This window comes from Lepidochelys olivacea, assembly GCF_965140295.1.
Source record: "Lepidochelys olivacea isolate rLepOli2 genome assembly, chromosome: 8".
Taxonomy (NCBI): domain Eukaryota; kingdom Metazoa; phylum Chordata; order Testudines; family Cheloniidae; genus Lepidochelys; species Lepidochelys olivacea.
Window position 1 is genome coordinate 13,062,738 of NC_140418.1, and position 25,835 is coordinate 13,088,572.

At 40.5% G+C, this 25,835-nt stretch overlaps 1 protein-coding gene across 3 annotated transcripts; it reads left to right on the forward strand.

The window, feature by feature from the left end:
• Positions 1-25,835, forward strand: VDAC1 (voltage dependent anion channel 1). Of its 3 annotated transcripts, none has more exons than XM_084635899.1 (9): positions 1-87; positions 9,276-9,345; positions 10,192-10,241; positions 14,134-14,286; positions 14,382-14,434; positions 20,412-20,639; positions 23,253-23,403; positions 23,973-24,030; positions 24,900-25,835. In XM_084635899.1, the coding sequence occupies exons 2-9, from the start codon at positions 9,279-9,281 to the stop codon at positions 24,989-24,991; spliced, it is 852 nt and encodes a 283-aa protein (XP_084492025.1). In that variant the 5' UTR covers positions 1-87; positions 9,276-9,278; the 3' UTR covers positions 24,992-25,835. The 3 variants fall into 3 exon arrangements, with proteins under 3 accessions (XP_084492025.1, XP_084492024.1, XP_084492026.1); XM_084635898.1 differs by lacking the exon at positions 1-87 and adding an exon at positions 521-640; XM_084635900.1 differs by lacking the exons at positions 1-87; positions 9,276-9,345; positions 10,192-10,241; positions 14,382-14,434 and having other exon boundaries at positions 14,156-14,286.

A 25,835-nucleotide genomic window follows, 5' to 3' on the forward strand; every position in this document is an offset into this window, starting at 1 on the left:
GGCCTCCTGCCAGGCAAGGGCCGCCCCTTTCCCGCCCGCTGTCACTCAGCCCCGCCGCCGCCGCCGCCGCAGAGCCCGGCGAGCAAGGTAAGCGCGTGGGCCGGCGGCGGAGCCGCTCCGCAGCCGCCTCCCGTCCCGCGGCGGGGCTGCGGAGGTAACCGGGCGGAGGCGGGCGAGCGAGGCGGCGGCGGCGGCGGCTGCCGCCCGCAGGGGCAGGCAGGCAGGGTGGACGGGGCAGGGCCGGGTGGTGCCGTGCGAAAGCCCGGTGCCATCGGTCGCGCAGTCGGCAGCGGAAAGCCAGGCCCTTGCCGGGGAGGGGCTCCCGGGAGGGGAGCCTGGCCCGCGCACCAGCTGCCCTGGCTCCCGCAGGACTCAGCCGGTCGCCCCCCAGTCACCGTCGGGGCTGGTGCACTCAGCCTGGGGAGCTGGCGCCGGTTTTAGGCGGCGCCCTCGGTTTGCCAGCCGGGAGCCTGCCCGCCGGCTCAGAGGCGGAGAGGGAGGGGTTTGCAGGAGGGTGTCGGCAGCTTCCTTCCCCACCCCGTAGCCCCCGGCAGGAGGTGACCTTCTCTCTGGGGAAGGCACGCTCAGCGCTGTGGTTCACCTCGATGCATTATCATTGTGCAGGCCCCGCCAAGAAAATGTAAGTCGGCTTCCTGGGGAATAACTAGGCTTGGGCTGGTTACATCTCAGTGCAGGGCTGAGCTAGCTGATGCAATATATACATTGTTTTCACAGCCAGGATGATAGGGCTATAAATATAGTGCCTACAAATCCTAACTTCTCCATTAGCAAGATTTTATTGTTCATTATCTATACTGCGTTTATAACTGTTCTTGATTGGATTTTGGGCTCTAAAACGTCCAGTATTTTCCTCTTCTCCCCCTCCCCCCCCTTCCATGCCCTCTGAATGACCTTAATGCCCTTTTCATGCCTATTTTTTGAGGCTTGACGGTGATAAAAAATACCGCTTGCTGTTTATCCATCAGGCTGTTAAAACTGCAGGATCCTGAAATGTGAACTGCTTCAGTTTGTCTCAGGAATGATATGAGGAAATTCCATAGCAGCTAAGATTTGCATGTTTTAAAATGTATGTGGAGGCAAAATAAAAATATTTTTTCTAACAGTTTAAATATACAACTATATATAACCTTTTTCTGAAACCAATGTCTAGATGATAACCTTTGATATCAGATGGCTTTTGATCCTTTAAGCCATGACTTGCAATATGGTTAATATAAATGTGAGCAATAACGTGACAGAGTGTTGGTTATACTAGGATACTTCCATGCAGTGGACAAAATTCTGTCATTAACGCTCTGTGCAGTCACTTTGATTTAGATTGAGTTGTAAGTTACTAGGTGCTAATCAATCTGAGAGTTGTCTTGAAGGTAATTGTCCTTCAACCCTTGAAGGGTGTTCATGTTTCTGAATGGCCTCGCTTCCTGAGGTGTGTGTTTCCTTTTCCAGATAAAGCAAAGGCCACTGGCTATGTCTCCACCTATATGGCTGTCTTGTATGATAGCATGACTCAGCACAGAGTCTTTGATGGCCAGTAATTTGCCTTATTTTAACCAGCTTATTATCTTCCTATTCTTGTGGAAAGTGTGAATAAATGAAGGGGCTTAGTGGAGTTCCAGAAGTTAGGAAAATTCAGCATGAGATATTTAAAAGAACACACAAAAACGCCAACCCCCAAAATACTTGTAATTTAAAAAAAAATTATTTATATTTTAACTGTATTTTAATACTGGGGCAATGGGCTAGTTTGAGAATGCTAGGGACTGAATTCCTTTATCCTCAGAAAAGGCTCAGCCTTGTGCAGCAGCCATGAGTTTCCCCACCCTGTCCTGTCACAGCTGTGACCTGGAGGAACTATTTCTGGTGGCGTGAAGTAGCTCTGTCTCCATGTACTTTCTGTCTTTGGCCATTAGTTAAAATAAAATTGGAGTAGAACGGATCCATGCTGTTGAGTTAGTCAGGCTTTTTCTAAAGAGCAGTGATAGTGATACCAACAAAAACTGTTCTGATTCTGTGTTGCATTCCAGATTGCCTTGTGAGGATCAGAAATGAAAATTTTGTTATTCCCTGGTATGAATTGTGTCAGAATCTCTTTGAAAACTCTTTTTAGAATACAACACCTGCTCCAACTTTACACACAAAGTCATTTATTTGGTCCATCGTTTTCTGTACTCCTTTTTCTTCCATCCAGCCTCAACTTTTGTCTGATTGAACAGTTGAGTCTGAATTGGGTATGGCAACATGAGTGATGTCCCCAAGTCAGTATTGTGACTTCCCTGCAGGATGGTGTCGGCTGAATCTAAGCAGCGAGATTGCAAAGCCCAAACATACATATTTTGAGAACATGGCAGATGAAAAACATAAAGGAGAAAATCGATTTAAGATTAAATATAGTAAATGCTTTTCTACAATGTGAAAGGAACGAGCAAACAAAAATACCCTGAAGGATCAGATATTACCCTCAATTTTAACTAGTCAGGCCCATTGATTTGAGGCAGCACGGATGTAATAGAGGATATAAGAAGACCCAGAATGTTTAGGGAGTGCTCTGTCCTTTCTTCAGTGCTTTACCCATGCCTACTGTGCCCTCTGTACCTGGTTAGTTTGCACTGCATTGGTGATATAGTTGTGGTAACTCAGACTTTACTGGCCAGCTAATTAACTGTCCTAATTCTGTTCCCATCCTTGTGCTGCCAGTGATCACATAATTGCTCACTGCTTCCTAAACATGTATTTGCATGAACAGTTGCTAATGTGTGGGATTTTATTTGCAAAGAATAGGATCCTTGGGACTTGTTCGGCTTTCACAGCTTTTTTAACTTTATTTGCCACAGAGGGGAGAGCAGAACTGTATCCTCTGTTTTTTATTTAATTACTATCTTAAACTTTATAAATAATAATAAAAACTGTCTTAATTAAAATTGTATTACACCCATGAAACTCAGATCAGAATCACCTCTTTCTTTAATTCCCTAAACACAAACATCATTGAACTGTTCTTGTAAATGTGTGCTAAAGGTTTTTTTAAAATGCTCATTGCTTGATTAATCAAAGGAGACGCTAGAGTATGTTAAATACATCAGTATTTAAGAACTAAATAGATTACTTATTTGGATGATAATGTAACTAGTTTGAGAGGGTTTAAAATGCATAATATTTGCTAAATAAACTAAGAATAGGGCCCTTATGCTGCACACAGTTCCATGAACTCAGTGTGGGACTAAGGTTCAAGTCCCTGCTCTGTCAGAAACGTCCTGTGTGATCTTGGGAAAGTCATCTAAATTCTGTGCCTCTGTTCCCTATCTGTTAAATGTATCTCCCTATCTCACAAGAGTATTGCAGGGATATTGCTCAGATACTACGGAAATGGGTGCCATATAAGTACCTTAGCTAGTTTGACTCTGCAAGGGCTTAGTGGTCCTCCTGTGTGGAACAGCTTGCAGGCTTTGGACTTATATTTGAGTCATTATGGTATATTGATTTCAGTGAAATTACAAGTTGGGGCAAAATTTGGACTTTGGTTTCCCATTGATCCATAGTTCAGAGTATTCATAAATATGTGCATTTAGGCCCAGGTCCTGCAAAGACTAACGTGTTTCACATTTGACTTCACTAGGATGACTTGTGTTCAAAGTTAAGCATGTGCATAAATCTTTGCCCTGATCCAAAGCTGATTGCAATTGTGACTTGAATGGGCTTTGTATTAGGCTCTTAAATTTCTTTTAAAACACGGCCTGGGCAGGCTTAGTTATTTTTTTCAACTGCGAGTAGTTTTTTGAGACCCTGAAGTCTGGTTTGTTTTTGTAATTCTGTAAGACAAACCCACCATCCCTCATGCTATTTGAAAATTATTAGTAATTTGTAAATTATCTCATGGCCAAAGAATCCAGAACATTGTTTCAAGTTGTAACTTTCTAGCAACTATTTTGAAAATGAATCAAATTTCTTAGGTTTGTGGACTGTAAGGGACGAGGTCCTTGATTTGCTTTCCTTCTTATGCAGAGAGATTGACATACTATCACAAATTATGAGACAAATGACAATGTGGTTTGTACAGATAGTTCAGTGAAATCTATCGTTGGCTTATATCATGGCACAAAGTCTGCCTTTAAGATGCTGTAAAAATGTGGAAATGGTAATTGGAAATCCTTTGAAATTCAATAGGGATCACAATTTCCAAGAATTGTTGCATGTGTTCAAATTTATAAGTGAAAATTAGCCTGAACTGAGGTCTAAATCAAGACATCCTTACTCATAGACTCCCACCAATTTTGGTCCTGCATGGGTTTTTTTCCTTCTTATTTTTAAATTTGTGGTATATTTTCCACCATAGAAATATTAGTAAAACTGAAGGAAAAGCCAATAGTCTATGCAGGGAAAGTTCCAGTATCATAGCAGAGGCATGTTGGCTGGTGGCTAGAGTCCTGGACTGGGATCAGGAGATCTGGGTTCTGTTCCCAGCACTGCCACTGGCCTGCTGGGTGTTCTTTGGTAAATCGCTTTGCCTCTGTGCCTCAGTTTCCACATCAGTAGATCTCAATGTAATAGCTAGGTAGTATCCTCATTATTAATTATATAGTTTCAGCCTCACTGTGGGAAGGGAGGCTGCTAGAAAACGCGTATTTAAAATTACTGGGTAAAAAAAACCCCACTTTGTATGACACTCAGGTAAATAAATGGTTGTTTGCATGTAGTTGGGTAACTGCTGACACAGGACCCCAAAATTGTGCTATACAATGAAAACTTGCCAACCTCACAATATTTGGAAACGTTTAGAGCTAGATTTAGCCCAGGTGGAACTTTGACTTCAGTGGAATTTTCTTAACTAGGGTTGAATTTGGCCCCTGTTGTCTACAATAAGTAGAAGCTGCTGCACACTCTAAAGCAGTGGTGGGCAACCTGTAGCCCGTGGGCCACATGTGGCCCATCAGGGTAACCCGCTGGCAGGCCGCCAGACAGTTTGTTTACATTTGCATGACCGCCCGCAGCTCCCAGTGGCTGTGGTTCGCCGTTACCGGCCAATGGGAACTGCAGGAAGCAGCGCAGGCCGCAGGGATGTGCCGGCTACCGCTTCCCACAGCTCCCATTGGCCAGGAATGGCAAACCCGCGGCCACTGGGAGCTGTGGCTGGCCATGCAAATGTAAACTCGTGGTCTGGTGGCCTGCCAGCGGGTTACCATGACGGGCCACAGGTTGTCCCCCACTGCTCGAAAGGAAGCTTCCCATTTTTTTCTCTTTTGACAATTCTGAATTCAGTGCTCAGGTTACTAGCTCTACTGTGAGCCAGGCAGTCTGTTCAGAGTTTCCCCATGTAGCTATTGGTGCCTCAGTGACTCCCAGTATTTCCTACCGTTTAAGTCTTGGCCTCCTCTGAGCAGGGATTGAGTCACTTAGTAGTTTTATGATCTATACACACAGCAGGATGGGGATAAGACCAGCACATTCAGTTTCACTTGTGACATAGTCTGAGTTCACCTCCTGGTATTCCAGAGGTGAAAGACGAGGGCATGTGCTTGGTATGTCCTTCGTCCCTGGCCCTTTATTCCGGTTAAGCATGCTGCAGTCTTATACGATGCGATGGATTTGTTTTTCTCCTGTAATACAGTAGGCCTCTGTTGACAAGCTAATCTGAACAGAAATAATTATCTTTTCTTTGTCACTGACAACAACAAGGTTAACTACCACCTTATACACAGAATGTTTTTTCACCAATTTTAGACACCTCTTTCTGTGTTACTTAAATGATTTGCCTTACAAATAGATTTACAGTGGACATGGATTTAGCATTACAATATTATTTCTTAATTATAGTGATTGCATAAGAGGAGACTAGGCATCTGTCACTGCCCTAGAACCACAGGCAACTGCTGCATTGGAGCAGCATGTCACAGCTGATTCATCAGACAAGCATGGCTGACTCTCCCTGCTGATAGCTTCTTGGGGATAATATCTTAGAACTGAATTCTGGGGCCTGCCTCCGTTCTGATACTTTGTGTAAGAGTAACTGCGTTACCGTTAGTGGAGTTGCACAAGGTATAAGTGAGAGCAGAATTTGGCACTCTGGAGTTTTATACAAGAGAATTATGACAACTATATAACTCAAACAATAATATTAGCACACAGTCTTGGTGAAAACAAGTTAGTGTAACCTTTTGATTTTAAGAAAACCAACTGAACCAGTGTGCTCATAAGTGTGTATTGGAAATGCGTATGGATACTAAAATGCTCCTTGTACTGAGAGCAATTAGGACTTCTGTCCAATGACAGCAGATGAGTTGCCCTTCACAGCAATCCTTACCTGCTTTTCAAATGTGGGGATTTTTAATACTGTGATTTGCTGCTGCTAGGTTTTTTGGATTCTAGTGAGATTTGGCTGCTATTACTGGAAAGTAGCATTGTCTAAACTGTAAGTGGTCCTGAGTCTGAATCATCTCAATATGTCCAGGATTCTGGAGTTGCTGGGCCTACCTTGACTCTATTTTCTGTGAAGTGAGCTGTGCACTGAGAGCCATAGTTGTGCTATGTTTTTAAATTTGGTGACATGTTGCGGTCTGCGGAGCAGAGGAATTTTTTTAAAGTAGAAGCATCAACGGATTTGTAAGCTGTTTGTTTATTTTTATTTTTTTGCAGAATCACATCTGATCAACTTTTAAAAATGGTTTTCACTGTTGGGAGTGGAATTAAATCCCGGCTTTCATGCTGGGGGAAAAAAAAGCGCAAAATTCAGCCCTAATGTTGTAAGCAGCTTCAAATCTTTTGGAATATGGCCTGAACTTTTTATTAACCATTTAACTGCTTGATGTCAGCCTATCATTTCTCAGATACTTTGTGATGCACCCGACTAATAAAAGGTTTTCTGATGTGTGTTTATTGTAGCTGTGTTGGTCCCAGGATATTAAAGAGATATGGTGGGTGAGGTAATATCTTTGATTGGACCAACTGCTGTTAAACAGGGTTTAAAAGAGAACTGGATAAATTCATGGAGGTTAAGTCCATTAATGGCTATTAGCCAGGATGGGTAAGGAATGGTGTTCCTAGCCTGTTTGTCAGAGGGTGGAGCTGGATGGCAGGAGAGAGATCACTAGATCATTACCTGTTAGGTTCACTCCCTCTGGGGCACCTGGCATTAGCCACTGTCGGTAGACAGGATAGTGGGCTGGATGGACCTTTGGTCTGACGCAGTATGGCCGTTCTTATGTTGGTGAGAGAGGTGGAAAGCTTGTCTCTCTCACCAACAGAAGTTGCTCCAATAAAAGCTATTACCTTACCCACTTTGTGTCTCTAAGGGTCTTTTGATGTATCCAGATACAATGTACTCTGGGTAACTGAATCTGGATCTTAATATGTCTGTTATGCACCCTTATATACTACTTTATGTGCATTCTGAGAAGACAGTTCAATTTGATTTCGCTACCCCGGCTGTTTTGTACACGCTAGGATAGGGATTCTTCACTTATGTAACAGCAGGATCCTATTTTGGCAGGCAACAACTTGTTGAAGTGAATGCTTGAGGGTTTAAGTGGCTGTTTAAAAGTGCCTGCCAGGTATTAATGGGTGGCGAAGCTCATGTGGAAACAAATTACATCCAAGTCTGAAGCAAAAAAAAAAAAAAGTAAAAGCAGCACCCTCTTGTGTGCGTGGGATTGGTGTCTTTTTGTTTCGTTATGGCTTTAGGTCTTATATTAAGGCATCGTTTTGAGTCAGGATTGGTTATTCCTGGCAGAAAATTCCCTCTTATCACATTTGCACTCTCCTTTACTGGAATTATGTCATTAAAGTCACAAAACCAAGAAGGATCTTAGGAATATGAAATCCTACTGCAATGTCTGGTATTGATAGGCAGGGAGAAACCATTAATTTTGTGTTTTTTTAAATTGTAATGTGTGGGGAATAGTGAACTTCTGTATGAGGGAAGAAGGTCTGTAAAACTTCAGGTCTGCTGACTTCGACTGTCCCCTTCAAAAAAACGAAACAAAACACGTCAGGCTCACAGCTTCATGTCTTGGTGATTTTTTGTTTTTTTTTTTAAAGGGGGGGGCAGTTTTCTTTCCCCCTGGCATGGCATATCCTACAAACCTCTGTGGGTGTGGGGAGCAAGGGGAAATGTGATGAATTCTTTCTTCTTGCTGGTAAGTATTAAACCAGCAGGGGCAAGTTCTGCTGAGTGCATACAACCTGAAGAGCTGTTTGAAAATCTGGGCCAAAGCCTATGGTTCTCAGGGTATCTGTGCCAAACAAAGCTTCTCATACAGTCACCTCTCCCAGGCTCCATTTTCCCTCATCTCCTGGCAAGGCCTCAGAGTTTGCATGGCGCTCTGATTTTGTATCTAGTTGGTATGGAGGGGTAGCCAATGGCTGCCTGTTTGGGTGTGTTGTACGTAGCCACTCTACTCCCTATGCAATCCCCTCAATTCCAGTTTTGCACAGTGAATTCAGTTTTTCTTCCCACTGGGCAACAGAAGGGAAACGAGGGTTCAATGTCTAAGGAGGTTTAAAAATCTGATCCAGGAGCAGCAGTGATAACCAAGTAAAAGAAAGTTTAGGGTAAAGAATAGCCATTCATAGATTTTTTTTTTTTTTTTGCTGGCATGAATTGTATCCTGTTGGACTATGTAACAGAGGAGCTTACCTTACTCTGTGCTTGGAATCAGATCCTCTGAGTTGGAGGGATTTTGGTGCAACTGACTATAGAGGTTAGCCCACGTTAGGAATGTTCTGAATTAAACCTGGGTTGCTCACAGTCCCGATTGATTGTGATACTCACCTTGATTAATGGCAAGTAGCGAACACAAAGAGAAACTTCAATGAGAACAAAAAGAAAAGGAGTACTTGTGGCACCTTAGAGACTAACCAATCTCTAAGGTGCCACAAGTACTCCTTTTCTTTTTGCGAATACAGACTAACACGGCTGCTACTCTGAAACCTTCAATGAGAACAAAAACCAGGAAGTAGATCATGCAGTTCTTGTAAAAGCAACAGCATTTAATTGTCTTCAAAGGCACAGAAAGTTTCTTCACATTTTATTATCCTTTTTGTATTCGTTTTGCAGACCGTTTCTGATTCAACATGGCATATATGCCTCCGTGACTAATACTGGCCAATAAAGAAAATATCAGTATCGTTGCCGATACTTTATCCAGCTCTATAGCTAATGGAGAGCTGATGGTTGGAAAAAGGAGAGTGGCTGCACTGTAGGAGTTTTGCTTAAATTATCTGCTAGAATCTAAACCGTGTAATCTCTGTTGTTGTTTTTGCAGAAAATGGCTGTTCCACCTGTTTACGCTGATCTAGGAAAGTCTGCCAGAGATGTTTTCACCAAGGGCTATGGTAAATAATACCAGGAGGGTCACAGGTTTTAGCACCGAATAACCAACTCCTGAAGCTGTCTTCCTAAGATTTTTACTCTCTTCCCTACTAGAAATTTCAGTACATTCTATTAGAACTCATTACCTGGTTTCTGCTACTGTGGTCTCTATAGGTTATTAATGAAGAACCAGTAATCCCAGGAACTGGTCAACCAATAGACCTGTTGCAAAACCTAGTAACGAGCTGAAACCAGTGGCAACCAATTGAAAAATCTCATCTGAAATTTCCACCCAGTCTTAATCAGACTTGTTTTGAGCTGGTGACAGCTTGACTGCTAATTTGAGTGCTTTCTGTGATGAAGACATTTTAAAGTATTTTGCAGATAGTATTTGGGTTCAGACTGAGCTTTCTGGCTGAGTTTGAGTATTGGAGGAACTGCATCCCACAAGCTGAGATTTAGAGTGATGTCCGTCCTGGCTGGTAAAGACCAATAAGGGAGCTTCTTGTTACTCATGTTGAACATTACCTTACTCTATGCATGGTATCACTGAAGTCAATAGGGTTATTTGTGGAGCAAGGTACTCCTCAGTAGTAGCAGAGGTATTCCAATCTAGCATTGTGTAAGTAGCTCACTGAAATCACTAGGACTAGTGTAGGAAGATGCTACCTAATATGAATATAAATGGCAAAATCTGTCCTGGCAAACAAGTAATAGGAGCAGCTGCCGACTCTTATATAAATCCTAATTTTCTCAGATGGTTCAAAGGAGATGTAGCTGGGAGCTGTAAGAGATAAAACAGAAATGCTGTTTTTGTATCTTGCTGTTTCAAGCTAATGTAAAATTCTTGTTTTTTTGCCATCTTTTAGGATTTGGATTAATAAAACTTGATTTGAAAACAAAATCTGAAAATGGACTGGTGAGTTTGGAAAGAGAGAACATTAGTATCTATCAACTATATGTTTATTATGTCCCCATTTCTAAAAGTGGAAAAGTATGAATTTCACACTTTTTACACTCTGGATTATATTATAAGGTGACTATACTATGATTTGCAGTTATCTTTCTGTAATGAGGTATGTATGACATAGTAGTTATGCATCACTTGTATAAAATACTAGTTATACCTTGCATTTTATGAGAGCAGTTAAATTACAAAACGACTTAATTTTTTTCCTACTTGCTAAAATTTCAAGGTTATCATTTCCACTCTGATTGCCATTTTAAAAAATTCCTCCCTTTTCGTGGGTGCAATTTTGGTGAATAGACTTGTAGTATGGCATAATATTTGCTAGAGAACATTGTACTATACAACGCACCGTCCTTCTGTAAGAGAATTCTGGAGAAAGGGCTCCAGAGGAGATCTTGGCAATTACAAGCCAGCGAACCTTGTTTCAACGCCAGGCAAATTGGTAGAAACTATAGAGAAGAACAGAATTGTTCAGACCCACAGAGAAACATGATTTGTTGGGGAAGAATCAGCATGGCTTTTGTAAAGGGCAATCATGCCTCACGAATCTATTAAAATTCTTTGAGGGAGTCAGCAAGCACATGGATAAGGGTGATCCAGTGGATAATAGTGTCTTGGATTTTCAGAAAGCCTTTGACAAGGTCCCTTAACAAAGGCTCCGAAGGGAACTAAGTAGCCATGGGGTAGGAGGGAATGGTAAGGTTTGCAGATGATACAAAATTATTCAAGATAGTTAAGTTCAAAGCAGAATGCACGGAGTTACATAGGATTTCTCACAAAACTGTGACTGGGCAACAAAATGGTAGATGCTATTCAGCGTTGAAAAGTGCAAACTACAGTACATCCTCGCTATAATGAACATGTCAGGATCCACACCATTTGTTCATTATAGCCAGAGGTTCATTATAGACAGTAAAAGAGTCCTGCCACCCATGGGCGGCGGGTAAAATAGGCCGGGGAGGCTCTGCCTCCCCTGGCACTGCCGCAGCCACTGGACCCCCAGTTGCAGGTTTAGCGGGGGAAGTTTTTGCTTTATTATGCCCCAGGCAGGTTCTGGGGAAGCTGAGGAAGTGGTATGTGCTATTCAGCTTCCCCGGGTTTATCAGTAATCTCCCTGGACTCCAGAGAGACTACTGAGGCACGCAGGAAGCTGAGTAGCAAATACCGCCTCCTCAGCTGCCCTAGAACCTGCATGGGGCATATCAAAAGCTTCTTTGTGAGAGTGAGAGCTTTTTCCCACAGCGGCTTGGGGTCTGGGGAGGAGAGGTACAGCTGTGCCTGGCCCCAGGCCTCCTCTGAGCAGGTGGGGGGGGGGGTGTGGTGGGGCGGGGGAGGTTTACCTCCTGGCAGGTGGGGTGGGGGCTTGGGACTTCAGTTGACCTGGGGCTCCTCTGGTCTGGAAGGTCTCAGGGCTCCGGCCAAGGGCGGGGCTTGGGGCCCTGGCTGAGGTGCGGGGGACACTCGGGCCTCTGGCCAGCCCAGGGCTGGGGTGATCAGGGCTCCTCCAGGTGGGGGGCAGGAGGACATGGAGGGGTCTCAGGTCTACGGCTATAGGGGTGTGTGCACAGTGGGAGGAAGGGGCAGAGCCGGGGACTAGCGTCCCTGAAGGGGGGGCTCCACCCACCAACTAGGCTGCCACCCACAGGAGGGGGAAGAGGGCAGCTGACAACTCCTAATGGGCTGGGATTTCATATTCCTGAGGTTTGTTATTATGGAGGGTGTTATGTCAAGGGTGTACTGTAATGCACATTGGAAAAAAATAATTCCAGCGGTACATATGCAGTGATGGGTTCTAAATTAGCTGTTATCACCCAAGAAAGATCTTGGAGTCATTGTGGATATTCTCTGAAAACTTCAGCTCAATATGCTGCAAGGGTCAAAAAGGCTAACAGTATGGAGGGGACTATTATGAAAGGGATGGAAAGTAAGACAGAAAATACTATAATGCCACTTTAAATCCATTTTATGCTCACACATTGAATACTGTGTCCAGTTCTGGTCATGCCATCTTACAGAGGATATAGTGGAACTGGAAAAGGTTCAGAAAAGGGCAACAAAGATGATTGAGGGTATAGAATGGCTTCCATGTGAGGAAACGATTAGGGCTGTTCAGCTTAGAAAAGAGACAACTAAGGGGGGGACATGATAGAGGTCTATACAATCATGAATGGTGTGGTGAAAGTGAACAGAGAAGTGTTGTTTACCTTTTCGCACAATACAAAAACCAAGAGTTGCCTGATTAAATTAATCAGCAGCAGGTTTAATACAAATAAGAGCGAGTACTTTTTTAGACAACACACAACTAATCTGTGGAATTCATTGCCATGGAATGTTGTGATGTCCAAAAGTATAACTGGGTTCATTAAAGAACTGGATAAGTTCATGGAGTCCATCCACTGCTATTAGCCAAGATGGCCAGGGATGCAACCCCTTACTCAGGGTGACTCTAAACCTCTGACTACCAGAAGCTAGGTCTGGAAGACAGATGGACCACTCTATAATTGCCCTGCTCTGTGTGTTCCCCTTGAAGTTCTGGTGTGGACCACTGTTGCAGACAGGATTCTGGGCAAGATTGGACCATGGTCTGACCCAGCATGGCAGCTCTTCTGTTCTTATGTAAACTGTATTGTGATGTGTAATCTGTAGAGAGTATGAGTGTGTCCGATGGACTTCAATAAAAACGGGAGCCAGAAGACAGAGTAATAGTCCCTCCTAAACCCCTCTGGAATTTTATTCACCTTTCTTTCTCACACACCCCAGGATCTCCTACATGTCCCCAGCACTAGTTGAAATTTCCATGGCCTTTTTTGATGAATCTGATGATTTGCCACTTCATCTCTCCCCCTGCCTCCCCGCAAAAGAATAACATTTTGTGAAAATGTTCATGAATTCCCCCTGCCCCCAAGATTAGAGTAGTTCTGTTCCCACCCCTCCAGTTTCATCTCAAACTCCATCCCTCCTAGTACCCCTGCTAAGGGATGTCCCAGGGAGTACCCCTTTTCCCAGTCTCTCCTTAAAAGAATGCAGAGTTTTCCCTATTACTTAAGGGTCCCTAGGAGTGCTCTGTGTTCCTACTGTCTGTGCTTTTTGTAGGTCAGGCTCCCTGCCCAGATGATGATGAGGGGATTGTCTTTCCCTCTCTACCCAGCTGAATAGGATGAATAGAAAACTGCATGAACTCCAGCTTGCAAAGGCTGCTGATTCGACTCCCCCCCCCCCCCCTGCAGACTTTGAGTTGGTTTTCAATAAAGTGTTCAGGATTGAGCCACTGCTCTCTGGGAACCTATGTCTGAATACCATTTTGCAGCATTGTCCGTCACTTGTTTTAAAATAAAGTGTACATGCAGTTGGCTGCTGCTGTGACTTGCAACATCTCTTCTTCACTGTGTCAGAACTTCTGAAATGTGATTTCCCCCCCAAAAATGTCTGAAGAATTGATGCATTTTTCTCTTTGTAGCTTATGCTACAAAATAAGCATTAATTGTTATTTGATTGCTTGCTTGAGCTGATTGAAATACCTGATGAAAGATGTAGTTGAAGACTTGAGAGAGAAATTATTTTATTTCACAGGCTTAATCTTGCATAGTAACACTTGAAATAGTGTCTTATTTTGTGTTATGTCAGCAGAGAAAATTATTCACACACCCATCACCAGTGCATTCCTTAAATGTGAAGCATTCTTATTTTGCAGTTTTGTCAGAGCAAGCGTATGCTTATATTAACGACAAGGAAACAAATATAGAAAAAGCATTTGGGAAAGCATTGTGATGCCGAGTACTCCCCCAAATTACTGTAATCAGTACATTCTGCATTTTTATTTATTTATTTTGCTTTACTTTAGGAATTTACAAGCTCAGGGTCAGCAAACTCAGAGACAAGCAAAGTTACTGGCAGTTTGGAAACAAAATACAAATGGGGGGAATATGGCTTGACGTTCACGGAGAAGTGGAACACCGACAACACACTAGGCACAGAGATTACTCTTGAAGATCAGGTAACTCTTAGCTCACAAGCCACAGTTTACCAATTCACTTATCACAGTCTCCTTTTTAATTATAAATGCAACTGGTGAATTTCTTTTCTGTTCAGCTTGCACATGGACTGAAGCTGACCTTTGACTCCTCGTTCTCTCCTAACACTGGGTAAGAAGTGAGTAAGTTTGCATGGGTGAACAAAAAGGGATATTTTGCTTGTTTTTATTTCCTGAATATTGGCTTATTCTTTTACTCCCTCCAAACTGAAGTATAAGAACAGATAGCAGGTATGCCCTGAACAATCAAATCACGTCACATCTTATTAAATCTTGGAATTGAAAATTCTTTTTTTGACATTTATAAGAAGCAAAGGATTAAGTACAATAATTTGAAAATTATAGTCCAAACTGGTGTCAGGTGAAACACTTTTTTGTTTTGGTCATTGTGACTTAATGCAGTTCATATCATAAGATGTACACTTGGCTACCATCTGAACAGGAAAAACCCTAAACAAATCAGTTGAAGTACTCAGATTAATGAGCACTGCAAGCCATTTGGCTGCCTGCTCCAATAACTCAGTTCAGTAATTGGGTTCTTCTTTCAAGCTGGATGTAAAGCCTAAATTCTTGCAGGCTGTAACATGGTTTGGGATTGGATGAATGTTTTGGTTGGTGTGATTGGACAGTGACATTTTATATGGGCCAGGAGGACAAGGCAGCTGTTGGTTGATTTCTCTCCCTCACACAAACAAATGTTGTGATGATTGAGAATATCATGCAGATTTGCCTCTGAAAGTGGTACATGGCACTGCAAGCGACCAAGGCATTTCACCCCAAGTTGCAGACCTCATGTTCTACCTTTCAAATTGCTTGCTATCCCATGTGCAGATAGTATATTCAGTTTTAGTTTTATAGCATAATAAGTAGGACTGTCGATTAATTGCAGTTAACTCATGCGATTAACTCAAAAAATTAATCGTGATTAAAAAATGATTTGCAATTAATCGCACTGTTAATAGAATACCAATTGAAATTGTATTTTTTGGATTTTTTCCTACATTTTCAAATATGTTGATTTCAATTACAACACAGAATACAAAGTGTATAGTGCTCACTTTATATTTTTATTACAAATATTTGCACTGTAAAAATGATAAACAAAGAAATAGTATTTTTCAATTCACCTCATACAAGTACGGTAGTACAATCTCCTTATAATGAAAGTGAAACTTACAAATGTAGATTGTTGTTACATAACTAACTGTTTTTTGGGGTTTTTTTAAGTACTATGTAAAACTTCAGAGCCTACAAGTCCACTCAGTCCTACTTCTCGTTCAGCCAGTCGCTAAGACAAACAAGTTTGTGTACATTTACGGGACATAATGCTGCCCACTTCTTATTTACAATGTCACTGGAAAGTGAGAACAGTCGTTCGCGTGGCACTTTTGTAGCCGACATTGCAAGGTATTTAAGTGCCAGATATGCTAAACATTTGTATGCCCTTTCATGCTTCGGCCACCATTCCAGGGGACATGGTTCTATGCTGCTGACGCTTGTTAGAAAAATGCATTAATTAAATTTGTGACTGAACTCCTTGTGGAAGAATTATATGTCCTCTGCTCTGTTTTACCCACATTCTGCCATATATTTCATGTTATAGCAATCTTGGATGATGACCCAGCATATGTTGTTCATTTTAAGAACACTTTCACTGCAGATTTAACAAAACGCAAAGAAGGTACCAATGTGAGGTTTCTAAAGATAGACCGCACTCGACCCAAGGTTTAAGAATCTGAAGTGCCTTCCAAAATCTGAGAGGTATGAGCGGTGGAGCATGTTTTCAGACGTCTTAAAAGAGCAACACTCTGACATGGAAACTACAGAGCTGAACCACCAAAAAAGAAAATCAACCTTCTGCTGGTGGCATCTGATTCAGATGATGAAAATGAATATCCATTGGTCCGCACTGCTTGGGATTGCTATCAAGCAGAACTCATCATCGGCATGGACGCATGTCCTCTGGAAGGGTGGCTGAAGCATGAAGGGACATATGAATTTTTAACACATCTGGCACATAAATATCTTGCGACGCCGGCTACGATAGTGCCATGCGAACACCTGTTGTCGCTTTCAGGTGATGTGAACAAGACTTAGGACTGAGTGGATTTGTAGGAGCTACAGTTTTATACTGTTTTGTTTTTGAGTGCAGTTATATTTTTGTAATAATTCTACATTTGTGAGTTCAACTTTCATGTTAAAAAGATTGCGCTACAGTACTTGTATTAGGTGAATTGAAAAACACTATTTCCTTTGTTTTTTACTGTGCAAATATTTGTCATAAAAATAATATAAAATGAGCACTGTACACGTATTCTGAAATCCATATATTTGAAAATATAGAAAACATCCAAAAACATATAAATAAATGGTATTCTGTTATTCTTTAACAGTGCGATTCATTGCGATTAATTTTTTTAATCACTTGACAGCCCTAATAATAACCTGAAGTTTTGTTGTAAAATGAATTATTACATCATCAGATTTTAAAAATAATCATGTATGAATGGGAAATTGTACCTCAGCAGTTATCTCACAACAGTTCCCCAGACATTATACTAGCTGCCTTATAATTGAAATGGGGATTCCTCTGTGGAGGGCCATTAAAAATTATCTGAATAAACTGGGCCAGAATCAGGTGGTTCAGTAGAATTACACAAGACATGAGTTTGACACATCTTTTACTTTCCCTTTCTTCCTGGATGAACCTATTAACCACGAATGGGAATTTCAGACACGCTCAGTGTTGGCCTGTCTTTGTTCCCATTGCAGTCGTGAGTTTTACTACTGAGTTCAGTGGAAGCAGAGGTAGGCCAATGCTGAGTGCTGCTGACAGTCTTTGACTTCCACCTCCTACACTTCTGCAGAAGAGAGGACCTCAGAAGAGAACATCAGCTGAGCAATGCAAAGTTTAAGAAGTCCTGAGAGTAGAAGGAAGGGTGCAGTCTCTATAAAAGTGTGATACAGGCAAGTTTGAAGCCATTAAAGTGAAAGACTTTTTTTTCTTTCTCCCCAGCTGAAGTAGAACATTACTTTGACATTTCAATTAGATTGAAATTAGATTCAATTAGATTAAAACATATGAGCCATATGTTTGGAATGACTCTGGGAAGTGACCAAGTAAAGTGGCAGAAGAAACTTTTTGATACAATTTCCCCCAAATTTAAGTTTGTTGATGGAATGAACTTGTAAGTTCAAGGGAATGAAACGATCTTAAAAATGACAGTCAAAAATTCTGGAGTGTAAGTCCACCAGATAATGAGAATCTGCTCCCTTAATGTAAACAAACCCAAGGAGGTGTAAGAGAGAGATGCATTGGACAAGACTGTAGCAAGGAGCAAGTGACTCCAGGCAGCAGGTCTGTCTGTAGGTGTAACTCTATGTTGAAAGATACAAGAACAGTATAGGGGGGCTCAGCATGCTCCTTTTGGCTTTCTATTCTAATGTTCTAGGTCCTGGTACTAGTCTTTAAAATCCTTAACAGATTAAGACCTAACTCTCTGAGAGAATGCCTCTCCCTTTGTGACCGACTGAGTTAAGAGAGCACAAGATAAAACTTTCCAGGGGCAGTGTTGGTCTTGAGCCTATTTTCAGATCATGATGCAAGACCCACCCTGTTTGCACAAGCCTCCCTCAGTAATGGGTGTGGTAGCATGACACAGCATAATTTCTTTTAAATGCAAAGAAAGAAATGCTAAGTAAGAGTGACGGATAAGAGGGGCTTTGTGGATTTAAGATTATGCATTTTTGAGTTTGCATTTGGTGCCTAATGCATTTAGCACATCTGCACTAGAAATGCAGATTGATGCATAGCTGCCACAAGACCCAAATTCCTCCAACGTCTTCAGAGTTTTACTTAATCCATTGAAAAACTAGACTTATTTGCTACACAGATGACACTGTGGGGTGAAGACCTCTGTGGTGTGAAGGCCCCCCAAAGCAGCAGTAAGCTGAAAGGTTAATAGTCACTGTGAAAGAAGGGTGGTATGGTAGAGCATTTGTTTCCATAGACTGGCTCAAAAATTTCTACTACTCAGAACTACCCTAGTTTATGGAAAAGGAGATATTTCTGTGAGTAATGTTGGGGCAAGACTGGAAAATACTTTTTCAGTTGCCAGCATCTCCTTATTGCAATGCTCTGCTGACCTCTCCTGAGAGATTACTAATGGAACAGCTACACTTTTCCCCCCTCCACCAATTTTCATGTTTAATGGAAATGTTCAAATTAAAAATGTTTGCAATAGCTCAGGGTGGCTGTACAATAATGGGAATAGCTATGAGGTGGGAGGGGGCAGGGAGTTTGATTACTTGAACTTCTGAAAATTTGTGATTCTTTATATCTTGCATTATTTTTGGAGACTAAAATGCTATTGATATAAATATCTGATAATCAAGGCAGAGAGATACGTAGCAGTTGCCAAGGCCATTAGCCACAAGTGATCATTAGTCATTAGAAGTGTCCTTCTCTTACTGTTATATGGATTGTGGATAATTCATTGTTGCTAATAGAAATTGAACAGGATGGCAAGTAGGGCATTTTGCTTATTTTTAGTGGGTAAGAGCTTAATTAAGTAGGTATAGAGTATTTCAAGAGAATGAATGCCCTAAATTAATACTTATATACAGAAAGACTAGATGTGTGACAGGAAGACCTTCCATCTTGGGTTGCAAACCCATTATACTGAATGAAAGTGTTTGTATGAATTTGTTAGGCAACCAGCCGTCTGCATATGTCATTTGATTAACAAACTTTTTACTTCCTGTTTTTCTCAGACGTTTTCCAGTCTTGGGTAGTCAGGCAATATCAATTAAACGGTTTTTTAACATTATATTCAAATAAAAATTGTCTAATGCAAAGTAATCTTCTTCCTCATCTATACCAAGTTACAAACAAATTAGGTACGATCATATATAAATCAGTCTTTAATTGCAAAGAATTAACATAGGATGAAAATCTTTTGATATTTAATAATCAAATCCTAATATGACTGTAAGGGAACCACCAAACGCAGAGTTTAGTCAAGCTGTAATCTTGTAGAAATTGATCTTGGAAGGTGAACACACTGTTAAATGGGATTATAACTGCTGTTAATGCCATAGAGTTGAATAATATTTTTGGGAAGAGAAAGATGGGGAAAAGGTTACACTTTCTGCCTTAGGACCTGATTCAGGAAGGTACTGAGGCACCTGTGTACCATTGAGCACATGAGTAGTCCAGTTGAAGGCTATCTTTCTGCATTGGGGGCGTAGTTAGTAAGATATGGTGGAGCTGTCTGTTATTATATGGTTAACAATAGATTTTTCTTGACACAGTTCCCACCTATTTAGAACCCAGAACAGGACTTCTGTTGATTTACAGCAGTCTGCTTACGAAACTTGACTAAGCAAGCTCTCTGCTTCATGTTTTCTCAGAAGTTTCCAGTTTAAGGCATTTAGGAGCTATCAGTGAAACAAGCTTTTAAAATTATATTTAAATAAAAACTGCTAAGTTGTCTTCTCTCTCACCTACACCAGTTTACAAAGCAATTAGGTAGATTCTAGATAACTCAGTCTTTAATTGCAAAAAAATTCAGTACATCCTAGGTTTGTAAATGGGAGTTTCATGCTTTTTGCATTGCAACTTTCATGTACTGTAATTTAGTTTCAAGATCTGTATGTAAGGCTCAGTATTCCAAACTTTTTTTTTCAATTTTATTGCTTCATGTGCATATAACTGCAAATAAATTATGTGTACAATGTGAAACAAATTTTAAAGCACAGATCTCTGGGTATGTGTACTTCGTCTTCTGGCATTGTTCTGTTTTGTTAAAAGTAACAATGGATTGATAGGTTTCAGAGTAGCAGCCGTGTTAGTCTGTATTCACAAAAAGAAAAGGAGTACTTGTGGCACCCTAGAGACTAACAAATTTATTTGAGCATAAGCTACAGCTCACGAAAGTTAATGCTCAAATAAATTTGTTAGGCTCTAGGGTGCCACAAGTACTCCTTTTCTTTTAATGTACTGATAAAATCACTATGTATGAATGATTTTTGTCATAAAACTCTGTTGCCACCCCATATCTACCCTTTTTCTCCCCCTGTTCCTTCAGGAAAAAAAATGCTAAAATTAAGACGGGATATAAACGGGAACACATCAACCTTGGCTGTGACATGGATTTTGATATTGCTGGACCTTCAATACGTGGAGCCTTTGTGTTCGGCTATGAGGGTTGGTTGGCAGGTTACCAAATGACTTTTGAGACGACTAAATCCAGAGTAACCCAGAGCAACTTCGCTGTTGGTTATAAGACTGATGAATTCCAGCTTCACACTAATGTGTAAGTACCAGAAAATGAGCATTAATGTATATTGCTCCCTGGTTTAGTAATGAAGGGGAGAGGTTGTCAAAATTAATAAGAGGGAGAATGATGGAATTGGCATGAACTCTTCACTTACTGAGAAGGCTCCGTAGGAGCCTCCAGAAATTGGAGAGAGATCTGCTTAAAGACTTCAGATGCTGTTTTGCACTGGGCCTTTGTTTGCTGTATGTGGGTGAGGGCGTGGGAGACAGAGGGAAACTTTAGCACTCATTCAGTTTTGGAGGGAATAAGAACAGATTGTGAGCAATTAATTGGCTTGGCATTCAACTGTATAACTTTTGTAACTGATTTTTATTGGAAAAATAAAAGAAGCAAACATATTCAATTACACACACTTCCTTCATGCACGAGAAAATAAAAAGCTACTTCTCCATTTATGCAAGGTAAATTGTAATAGAGACTAATGGCTTGGCCCAAGAGAGAGAAAACAAACAATGTACAAGAACAGAAACAGAAGGAAATGAAACACAAAAGCGAGGGTGTTTAATCAGACTTCATATAGCCTTAATCGTGAGATGTTTCAGAATTGGAATTCCTAATAATCCATCTACACAAGCACTTGTCATTTCTGCACAAATGGAAAAAAGGGGGCAAAATTTAATTAAAATCTTCAGTTCTGTCCTCACCCTTTTCTGATAACAATCATTTTGTATGTAGCAGGGCTACTGCAAGCCATTTGCATTTGGAACTTGAACAACTGTTCTGCCTTCTAGGAGCTGCTTATTCAAACCCTGCTTCTGTTCAGTTTTCCCATGGTTCTGAAAGTATGATTCAGGAAGCTTAAATTGCCTTAAAGAACAGTTGAATCCACATAGTCCAGAAAGGAATGACCGGCAAATCGCAAATGCATGAGCAGAGAACTTGGATCCTAAGTGTACGCATTGGTCCCTACAGATTATCAGAAGTTATGAGCTATCCCATCAAACAAACACTTACAATGGCTTTCAACTACAGTAGTCTGTAGTAGTCCAAAACATTGTGTTTGGGGCCATTACTATAAAATACAGATTTTTTTTTTAAATGAAGGCAACAGCTGGAAGACCTTTCTAAACAATACCTCAGACTCCACTGCCCTTTCATAGCCCCCTGGAAATGTATTTCTTAGTTAGCAATTATTCACCAGAGGATATTTATTTTTGCATTTGGTATTATCAATCTATAATACACAAAAAATACTAAATGTAATATTTACAAGGCAAAAATGTTAACTCCTGGTACTAGTGGGTTAATAGGTCCTCTGACATGATTTCAGGTCTAAAGAAGACTTGGACCCCATGGTAAGCTGATGGCACTTTGTTTTATGTAGGGGGTTTTAAAATTGCATTTTTAAAGAAATTTAAACAAAAATCCACGTCGGAATAAAACCAAGGGCCTGATGTGTAATCCACAACATCCAGGAAATTGATTTATACCTAGAACTCCATTCCTAGCGTGCCATATTCTGTGCGGATATTTCAGTATTTTCAAAATCGTGATATAAAATAACATACACATATATATTAATTATGGTATCTAAGTATTAGGTAGGGCAAGATAGAGTTTCCACCTTAAATACAACTTTCCTAGCTTTTGTGAGTACAGGTCCAGACAGAGCTGTGTAGGAGTTTATGAACTGATTAGAATTGGATCAACAAGCAGACTTTGTGCAAGCTTCCTATGTGCTACCTGTTCTGGGCAATATATTTGCACTCTCTTTCAGCAGATTGAGCTATGCTGAAAATGCAAAAGCCAGACACAGTTTTTACCATGAGCTGTGCGTCAGTAACAATGGTTTACTCTTTTAAAAAAACCCACTCTTGCCGAGAGGGTTCATAAATTTAAATGAAATTTAAATTTGGAGCATTTTTACCTCTCATGTAGCCTGCTTAAGCCAGGATAGTATTAACTGAAAGTTCTTACCATCTGGTAGGTGAACGAAATGGAAATAAGTTTTTAATACAAAAGTGTCTACAGGATAAAACTGCTATTACTGCAAATGGCACTAATTTGCATTCGCAGAAGGGAGGGCAAGGATTGCATGGACCTGGAAACTGAACTGTCATTTTACCCTTAGAGATGGTACTTCCATGTCTATGCAAAGACGTGTTGATGAAGCAGCAGGAGGATATTACACTGCCAGTGTTACACGTGTTCTGTGGATAAACAGGAGGTTCAGTCTGCAGGACTGTCATTGTAGCCCCTTCCATGAGCACTAAAAGAGGTGTTTGTGTTAGGGAAACAGATTTCTTAGATGTATAGATAAAAGCAAGCCTGATGGACCCACTTTGCTGCAAAGATTTCAACCACTGAGGAGGGGAAACTGGAAACCATCACAGTTATGAGCCCATTTCTGTTTTTCTCCTGGCTTCTCTTTAGGTAATGGATGGGTTTATTGAAATATAATAAGCAATTCATGAAATTCAGCGTTTAAAAAACAAAACAGTAATGCATGACTTCTCAAAATCAATCTGGTCCATTGTTTTCATTCTATATAGTTGCTACACAGCTCTTAAATGAAGCTTGTACTTACCTGGATCCTGATGAAGAACCTAAAGTTTCCTGTGCAATTTAAAATTAATCTGCTCATTACAGGAATGATGGCACAGAATTTGGAGGCTCCATTTATCAGAAGGTGAATGATAAATTGGAAACTGCTGTCAATCTCGCTTGGACAGCTGGAAATAGCAACACTCGCTTTGGAATAGCAGCCAAATATCAGATTGACCCCGATGCATCTTTCTCTGTGAGTACTGTACATGTGGCGTTATAAGCAACGGAAAACAGGTTATTATAATGGAAATTGAGTAACCTCAACTATAAGTGTTGCTACATGCACTGTCTGTAATGATAGAAAGCTCCAAATGTTGTAATATTTGGAGTCAGATACATCTTTGATGTAATTCCATGGGATGAATTTGACACATTCTCTGTATTTTGCCTGCTATCCATCAGTCAGACGTTTTGAGATCACGATTACCTGTACTTTCTGAAAAGTAGCAAAAAGTGCTGTCTTACCAGCAGACTGGCATATAAGAATTGACGTAAGTGAAGTGGAAGAGTATTCTGTGGTATTCATGACTCATTACAATAGTTATTAAGTTGGTTAACAAAACCATCTTTGTATATTGGAAGTATTTAGTGGAGTTGCATAGATGTAAGTAGTGGCAAAATTTGGTCCAAATTCTGTTCATGATTTGGAATCTGAAATAGTTCAAGCTTTTTTAAAAAAAAAAAGCTACTTACCTTTTAAACAGCAAAGACTTTGAAGAAATATACCGGATTATTAAAATGACAGTTTTTTTTCCCCCCCAGGCTAAAGTGAACAACTCCAGTCTGATTGGTTTAGGATACACTCAGACTTTGAAGCCAGGTATGTGTGGACAGAAGGAATTCAGAATTTGAGAAAGATACATTTTAGTCTTTAAGTAACAGAGAATTTTCATGGAGAAAAGTGATTTGGTTTTATAACATTGTTGTCCTACTTGCCAACTCAAGAACTGACCCTTTTAGGCCTGGATTTCTTTCAAAAGTTCTTGACATTCAATGAGGAGCAGATTTGCCAGAGGCATGCAGCACCTCAAATGACTGGTTAGACACACAAACAGGCCTTTTGTACATGTAAAGACCTGATTTAGCAAGTGCATTCATAGTCACTGGAAGCTCTCCTATTGTAAGCCTCTCTTCTGATTCAAAGCATGACACGCTTGAGTTCCACTGGCCCAGAGAGGAAAACTTCAGTGCTGCTGATCACAGCATTACTGAAGCACAATGATGCTGCTGTCAAAATACCAGATTGATACAGATTTTTATAACTTTTTTGCATTTTGCACTATTCATACATAGATCTAAACGTGCTTTAGGAAGTTGTGTAGACATAATAGGCTTGATTCTGTCATTCACACTCACATTAAGTAATACCTTACTCTGCCATTAGTCCAACTGAAATCAATAGAATGACTTGGAGTAAAGTACCACCCAGATGAGTAAACCTAGCAGAATTTAGCCCTACGTTGTTCATTATTATTTCTTTTGATAGAAATGCATCCACTGCTTTAGGCATTTTACAAGTTATTTTAAAAGAAAAATCCTTACACGAAGAGTCACCTCCATACAACCAAATTAAAATACCATAACTAGCCAATAATTCAAAGAAGCAAAATATACACACACCATATCTTATGTGGCACTGTATCTCTATTTCAGGATTTACCTTCTCTCTCTCTTTGTTCTGTTACGCAGGTATCAAACTGACATTGTCAGCTTTGTTGGATGGCAAGAATGTCAATGCGGGTGGACACAAACTTGGTCTAGGATTGGAATTTGAAGCATAAAAGGATTGTACAATCACTAATCTGAAAATACTTTACAGTATAGCTACCTTCAGAATTTAGTGAACCTTTCAATGTTTTATGTCTGGGATGCAAGTATTGTTATGTATCAGTCATGTTAAACCTGGTTAAAGACAGCTAAGCTTTAAAGTGTTGGTCTTTGAGAAGAAAACATTAATCAAAATCCTAATTCTAGGCTTGTTGCCCATCACAGCTGCTAATTACAACTTTACAAGGGATACAATGATGGTACTGATTACCTGTTCCAGAGTGGTGGCTATATAAGGACAGAAAACTGATATAGAAATTGTGACTGAGAATTGCAGTCCACCATCGTGAACTCTTAATTCATGAAGCATAGTTTTTGGATATTAATTTATCAGAGTTTCAGTCCATGATGGAGTGTGCAAAACTGTCAGGAAAAAAAGATATTTTTAGACAGATATTTCATTAACTGTTTGTCTTATTTAGTTATCTGATATCTACAGCCGTCTTCAGAGTGCTTTAGATTGTTCACCTTGTATAATTTTGGTATGGAGAAGGTTTGATGTGACTCAGTCAATAATACTTGTTTTGTGTTGTGGTTCCTTTCCCTTGCACTAAGTATAGAAAAGCTTGTAAGACAGAGCCATAAGCAGGGAAGAGTCTTTGTAACTGTCCTCACATAGTGGCATCACTCTGAATTTAAAATGGTCTTTTGTTTTATTACCACTTTTTTTTAGCAATTTAATGGGTACATTTTTAGAGTCTTCCAATTTGTGTGGAACTAGACCCCCAAAATGCTGTACTTGACACTACTTAAAATGAAAAACAAAAAACCCAACTTGAATAAAATATTGAAACTTCA

Excerpts from the sequence above, each read along its gene's own strand:
- VDAC1 (XM_084635899.1), top strand. The coding sequence starts at position 9,279 with ATGGCTGTTCCACCTGTTTACGCTGATCTAGGAAAGTCTGCCAGAGAT. Across the intron at positions 9,346-10,191 it reads TGTTTTCACCAAGGGCTATG|GATTTGGATTAATAAAACTT; the intron begins GTAAATAATACC and ends GCCATCTTTTAG. Across the intron at positions 20,640-23,252 it reads TTCCAGCTTCACACTAATGT|GAATGATGGCACAGAATTTG; the intron begins GTAAGTACCAGA and ends TGCTCATTACAG.